Consider the following 7567-nt stretch of genomic DNA (forward strand, 5'->3'; position numbering starts at 1 on the left):
TTTTTTCTCTCTTCTTCAGTGTCACACATGATCCTTCAGAAATCATTCTAACATGCTAATTCATAATCAATGATGGAAACAGTTGTGCTGCTTAATATATATATTTTTTTGAACCTGTGATACTTTTGTCAGGATATTTTGATGAATAAAAAGTTAAAAAGAACAGCATTTATTTAAAATATAAATCTTTTGTAACAATATACACTACTGAAATTAATACTTTTATTCAGCAAGGATGTGCTAAATTGATACAAAGTGATAGTAAAGACTTCTAATGTTACAAAAGATTTATATTTTAAATAAATGATGTTCTTTTCAACTTTGTATTCACCAAAAAATCCTGACAAAAGTATCACAGGTTCCAAAAAAAATATTAAGCAGCACAACTGTTTCCATCATTGATTATTGATGAATTAGCATGTTAGAATGATTTCTGAAGGATCATGTGTGACACTTCCCATGACTGCGAACATTGTTACACTGGTGCTGAAACCCAGGAGGAAGGAGGGACACGCTGTCAGAGAGCCCTCGCTGCTTAGGGGGTTTGCGGTGCTGAGGAGATCGGGCAGCAGGAAGGAGCTGAGACTGCCAGTGGCTGCCCGAGGCGGTGGTGCTGGAGCGATGGAAGACGAGGTGGGACAGAGGGCTCGCTGCCGAGCTCCTGGGTCGAGGAGGGGTGGCTGACATCCAAGAGGGAAGTCTCCCACAGCTCCACCCCTAAACCTATCAATCTCCACCCCCTAGATGTGAATCCAACCACCCCCCCTGGATCTTGTGTTCTGCAGTGAGGGGCTACTGGAGCCTGCTGCCGTCCGCCATGTTTGGGGAGGAGCAGGGAACGGGGGAAGGGGGGCGTAGAGCGCAGTCTCGTGGGTACCCCCCGGCCTGCAAGGGGCGATGGGGGTATGTGACGAGGGGTCACATTAAAAAACTTTCGCATTAAAAGTATCTAAAATTACTTTTTTCTTCTGCTTGAGCAGCTCTTTGAAGATATACTTGTGTCTTTCTTCCAAATATACCGGTACCTCTTCTTGAGTAGAACGCTCAGTCCCTCCTGTGCAATTTCAGCCAGGACGACCATGATCATTTACTGCACACTTTTATCACTTCCTCTCTGCTGCTGTTCACTGAATGGACACATATCTCACTTGGGGATGTGATTCAATAAATGGACACTATAAAGGACCAACAGAGTTGCTTATCACCAACGTACCAACACACGCTAACGATTTCTCACCAACATGAGAAGAGACAGTGTTTCCTTAATGATGCCCATAATTATCTTTAATTCCTCTGCCACTGCAGCTCATACATGTAAGGTGATGTACAGTGAGAATCAGTATGCAGTGCAGCCAAATACAAAAGACTCCAGTATTGGAATTAATCTGCTGCGTCAGCACTTGATTTAAGCCTACAGCGGTGTTGTGATACTATTAATATGCGACCGAGGGCCTCTTGGATATTGACCCCCAGGAAATGATTACTGAGCCGTGAATCATGATAGGTTACATATTGTCTTAATGGATCGTATTAAATTCATCATCTAATAAAATGCAAACACTCACCGTGGAGGAGATGATATATTTCCAGCGGCGCTGAACCATGCCCATAAATAATAAATCAGGCAAAATGTGATGTTCAAACGGAATGAGAGGGAGGAACATGACATGACCAAAGCCTTGAGCTACCCCAAATTTGCCTCTGTAGTTTGGCACCATGGAAGACATCTCCATTAGTGTAATGGAAATGATAAGGGCTCTGCTGCCTGGTGAAATATTACTAGACATAAGCAGGGCAGGACTTAGGGGGATGGGGGCCCCTGGGCTTGAGGTTATGTTTGGACCCTATACCTATACTACAAATGCCCTCAAATAGAACACCATTATGGATTAACACAAAATACACAAACATATGCTTTGAGGTTCATAAATAGTACAACTAATGTCTAGGCTATAGTCAAAGTTTAAATATAATATTAAATATTCATTATAATATAATAAATTGGATGTGTTCTCTCAGTTGAGAGATCAAAACCCTGAAAAAACTTTGAGCAAAAAAAAAAAAAAAAGACAGAGATGTTGGCTTATTAGTATTATAAAAGTTATTGTCAAATCTGTGTGTCAGGTTCTTATTTAATCAATAAATTCAATCGAATAAAAAGACATGCTGGCTATTAACAATCAAATGAAATCACTATCAACAAAATTCATAGATGGATTGTGCATAAATGTTAGATTCGTTTAAAAAGCTGATTAATTTAACTTTGCAAACGACTGTACTTATAGCCTGACTAAATCATTTGCTGGACCGTGTAACGCTGAGGAACAAAACACTGTTGTTCGGAGCTTCTGCTGTTTGTTCTATTTTCTTTCTGATGGAGCAAAACGGAATTTTGTGTCTGAAAGTTACTCTGTAAGTTGTTGTTTATTGTACATTTGCGATCGTGCAGATATTCCGAGAGAAAAAACAAAAAAAAACAGGACTCTTGTTTGTGTGATAGGCTAAGTCCTATATCATAGGCATCAGAAACAGAAACTCATTAAATTGCTATTTTTTATTTTAAATCATTTTGATGACATTTCTTCCCCATGTGTAATGGCAGTAAGACGAGAGAGAGCGCTCAAAACTCATCAGATGATCGCATAATTTAGTGAAACATTAATATAGTAATATAGAATCATCCTCGGTAAAGAAATGATGTGTGAACATTTGAGAATTTATCATTATCTTTCTAAATGTGCGCCCTTTGGGGCTAAAGGCTTAATGGAGCTGTTTAAAGTAGCCATGTGATAACAAACTAATCGGTGCAGACGCGATTCAATACGTGTGTCCTTCTTCCATGTGAAATAATCATAAATACCAGTTTATGCTGTTTGATAGTGGCATTGAAGGTCGTAGTTGTAAGCTGTAGCTCCGGCTGACGCGTTTAGATCTTGCGTGCGCAGTGGAAATGCGGCTAATAATTTCTGAATTCTGACTGGCATATAACAAACAAATCAAACAAACGTAAATGGGCAAAGGAGGGGCCCCCTACAAGGCGGGGCCCATGGGCTGCAGCCCACTCAAGCCCAATGGTAAGTCCGGCCATGGACATAAGGGCATGCAGATCTCAGAGCGTGCCTATGGGTTTCTTTTGAATGCTGGCCCATACCCAAAGGCTCATAATACTGAATGTAGGCTTCATGAAATCACTTGACAAGCACAAAACAGGAAGTTTTGGCAGGGCATATCAAATGATAGCCCCTTTTATTTCTAAACAGCCAGGGTTTTGTTACAGTACGTCACAGCCATGAACTCGAATTTGCTACTTGCTAGTCTGTTTACCGAAGGGATTGGAGTGAATTTGATTGAATAAATATCTGTGTAGTGCAGGATGAGTAGGATCAGTATTTTTATTCATTTTCCTAGAAATGTGTCTATATTTAGGAGTTAACTAACATATAGATGACCTTAAAGATTACAGACATCGATTAAATAATTAACCCAAAATCAAATCATTACCTATTATTGCCCAGTGTACGACAAGAACAAAATATTGGCTCTAACAAGGGAGACTGCAATAACGTTTTCTGAGGGAAATGATGGCAGCAGACCTAGACCACAAGGGAGTACATTGCTCATTTCTGTAGCAAGAGCATGAAGGCTGTTTTTTGTTGGGTCTACCACACATATTAGTCACAGCAGCAGCCAGTCATGAGTGGTATGAGACTGTCACATCCTCCTCCACTCCTCACAGCTCTGATTTACTGCTGATATTAGAAATGAATATGAAATCAAGCCGCGAATACTCCTACTCCACCCCCAAAAGCAGACATTCATTAAAAACGAGGGGGAGGGGAAGAGAGCACACCGAAAGAGAGAAAGTCCGTCCTGCAGTGTATGCAGAGTCTCAAGAGAAACCGAGTAGGCTACATACATTCACATATGCAGATATAAGCAAAGCCTTATACACAAACCACTGCAACTTGAGATGGATGGAACGACAGAATGAACAATAGATAGATAGATAGATAGATAGATAGATAGATAGATATGTGTGTCTTTCACAGTACTAGTGTGGTGAGAGTGGCGAGGTTCTCACCGTTGACTGTGAGGTGAACCCAGCTGCCGTTGTGGAAGGTGTCGTATTGTTGCTCCAGCATGAGGACCCTGCACTCGTACCAGCCCTGGTCTTCTGAGCGCACCTGGTCGATCTGCAGAGACGCTTTGCCATGCAGACTGGCTCTACCTGAAAGCGCACAGGAAAAAAGGAGAGCTGAGTGGGACTGCTGCAATGGACTCACTGCAGTCAAAAGACAAGCTCGCGTTCACTAAGCATGCATACACACATATTTCATATCTCATTTAGAATGATCTGTATCTCATTAACATTAGAAAGAGAGTATGAACAAATTTATGTTCATGTGTCTGTGAATCTGACAGAAATATTTGTGCGAGAACCTTTTTTTTTGCATACAGTTATTATTGTTATCCAAAAGTAATTATTAGTTAATTAAATTAATAAATTAAAGCACTTTTATTATTTTCTTTTTATTTTATTTTATTTTTTATTATTTTTAATTTTTTTAGGAATGTTGGTTTGGCACCTAACTGAAATAAGTTTAAGCTAAAACATTTGAAATAAACTGGAACTAGAAATAAATAAAAACTAAAACTTGAATAAAACTGACATAAACATAATTAAACCTAAATAGTAATAAATTAAATTTATACAAAATAAAAATAAAAAAAATTTTAACAATTAAATTATACAGTAAAATATTATATAAACAATTCAATAGTAAAATAACAATAAAATAATAAAATTAAGAAACTTTTAAAATAAAATTAAAATAAAAACAAAATATAAAAATAAAGGGTATCTGAAAATATTAATAAAATATGTAACATATAGTTCTGAGTCTACTATATAAATAGTACTGAAATAACACTCGCACAGCTGTAGGGACACTTTGTAAGTAAGACCCAAAGACTTTAAATTAAAAGAGGAAATAAAAACAAAGCAGCATCAACAAAACACCTCATTTATTAAACCATGAGGAGAATTTCAGTGTAAATTGTACATGAAACCATTCTTGCATACACTATCAATTCGAAGTGACAATTTAAGTAAAAATGGTTTTAAGATTTTCATTCTTGTGTTGCATGAAAAAGGCTCATTGCAATGTGTCACACATTGTGCTAATGTGAAGAATGTTGCATCCAAAAAAACAGACATGACAGACAGCGGCACCGGTTAATGACAATGTAACAAATGCACCGACGTTAACAAACAAGCTAGATGAATTTCAGGGTCTACAGTTTAATCTGCCTTGTTTAAAACGATTCTTACTTTGCTGTCACTGCATACTGCGCTCTGCTGAAACAGGAAATTTATGTTTTAATTAGCTGTCTGTGTAATATTGGTTGGTGGAGATTATTATTAGTTGCTATCGCCATGAAATAAAGCCCAGTATTGCCATTATGATTACAGTTAATCACTCCAGCATATAAAGAGAAAAAAACAAAAACACCCACTGAATGTTAAAATAGTAACTCCATGAATGTTATATGCTATACAGCTTAAAGTCTATGGAGGACCAAAAGCGTGCAAAACAAACAAATAAATAAATAAATCTTATTTAATTATTTATTTATGCATTAATTAATTTATTCTCACATGTCATTCCATATTTATTTATTTATACATTTATTTAATTTATTTATTTCATATAGAAACTTTGTATTTTTAAGGTTTCACCAATGACAATTTCGCAGTTCACAAAATGATTAAACGATACGCAGCAAGCCAGCGTGTGGAGCAATGTATAACATTACTAGCAAAGGATTTCAGCCCTCCTACACTATCGAATGAAATGTGTGCTGCACTTGAAATAGAAAAGAACAAAGTATCACAGCTCACATCTGAGTGTTACACGTTCTGTACTAAGAGGCTTAGCAACACCGACAATACAAATAGTCACAGAAAGTGAGAGAAATGTGGGCAATCAAGCATCTCTCAGACTGAACAAAGCCACTCCAGAGCTGGTCACTATCAAAATACAGTATCTCATTTGTATATTTGAAGACTTTAGCTGGGATTTAATGTCTTCGAACGTTCACTGTGAGCATGTCAGACTCCGCTGGCCTTCATACTTCATACTGCTGTGTAGTGAGCACTAGATATCATAGCCCTGGGATCACAGCTGCACCTGAGAGAGGAAACGGCGGGTTTCCAGAGCAGAAAATCAATACGGTACGGGGCAGAGGAGGCTGCGGTCTTGCAGTAAAAAAATAAGGCCTTCAAAATCACAGCTATTTTCGTGCGGGGTGATAAAGTACTGATGGGATCGAGCATCGGCATCAAAGTTAGGGAGCATCTTCACACTGAATGTTACAGCAAATAAAAGGTGTTCTCGAAGCCACTGCTAACAGGACTGCATCAACTTTCCCACTACAGGCTTAAATGTCGTTCGGTGCCAGTGTATTTGAACACGTTTTAACATGTTCTATGCCAGTGTTGTTTAACTTCATGTGATTTCTACTAATCGGATAACTAATCAGTAGTCGCATTTTAGTCATTTTAACCACCTCTTGTTTTTATTTGTATTTAAGTGTTTTAGTACGTAGTACATGCAGCCAAATATTAACATAGTTGTAACACTAAACCAGAATAGTGTTTCTTGCGATTCTTACAGTATTATGCCAAATACAAGCAAGGATATCTTCATAACGAGAACAAAGTAAATGAGACATAAAATTAACAGAAAACTATAAAAAAAATTATCTTAAGATTATCTTAAAAGGGTCCTATTATGCTTTTTCACTTTTTTAATTTTAGTCAGTGTGTAGTGTGTATGTTTGGGCATAAAAAAGATCTAGAAAGTTACAAATCTCAAAGTCCACTCCAAAGGGAGATATTTCATTTTTGAAAAATCCCTTTTCAAGAACTACAACGAACGACTCGTTTGGACTACAGCGTTTGTTTTCCGGGCTTTGTGATATCACAAAGCGGCTCATTGGAATATCATTACAAATAATTCCCACCTACAGAAATTCGAATGGTTGGGGGGTGGGGAGGGGCGAGGTTGTGGTTAGAACGCTTGGTTGAGTGAGTGCATCAGACGAGACAATGAAGAAGAAGTGCTGCTGCAGAGTTAGTGCATCAGAGAAAACGAAGAAGAAGAGCTGCTGTGCTGTAGCTTCAAATTTTCAGCATGTCTAGAACAATTCTTACAAGCATAACACGACGTAGCTGGGCGCCGCGGACAGACGACGAACGGCGCCGCCGGTGTGCCTACACTCATAGAAAATGTATACAGTACAGTATACAGTATTTTAAATTATAATTATTTCTTAAAATATTACTATATTAATTTTCATCAAATATATACATATATATATATATATATATAAACATACATACTGCCCTACAAAGGCAAAAGACCTTAACTCGCTAGAGTGTGAAACTAAGAAAAATTACTTTCAAGTTTTTTATTTGTCCAGCCAAATTTATTATAGGTAGGACACTGGAAATTTGGCAATTAGATGTTTTAGTAATGAAAATTATCTACATTAAAAAATTGTG

General features: G+C 37.6%; 1 protein-coding gene across 1 annotated transcript in view; it reads right to left on the reverse strand.

The window, feature by feature from the left end:
* The window catches only part of LOC107662765 (protein turtle homolog B-like), a 77908-nt gene that overhangs the window by 40347 nt on the left and 29994 nt on the right, over positions 1–7567 (reverse strand). The window contains exon 3 of the mRNA XM_016452845.1: positions 4082–4228. Within this exon, the coding sequence (XP_016308331.1) occupies positions 4082–4228 (147 nt within the window). The remainder of the gene's footprint in view (positions 1–4081; positions 4229–7567) is intronic.

This window comes from Sinocyclocheilus anshuiensis, unplaced genomic scaffold (assembly GCF_001515605.1).
Source record: "Sinocyclocheilus anshuiensis isolate Anshui unplaced genomic scaffold, SAMN03320099.WGS_v1.1 scaffold1144, whole genome shotgun sequence".
Classification (NCBI taxonomy): Eukaryota; Metazoa; Chordata; class Actinopteri; order Cypriniformes; family Cyprinidae; genus Sinocyclocheilus; species Sinocyclocheilus anshuiensis.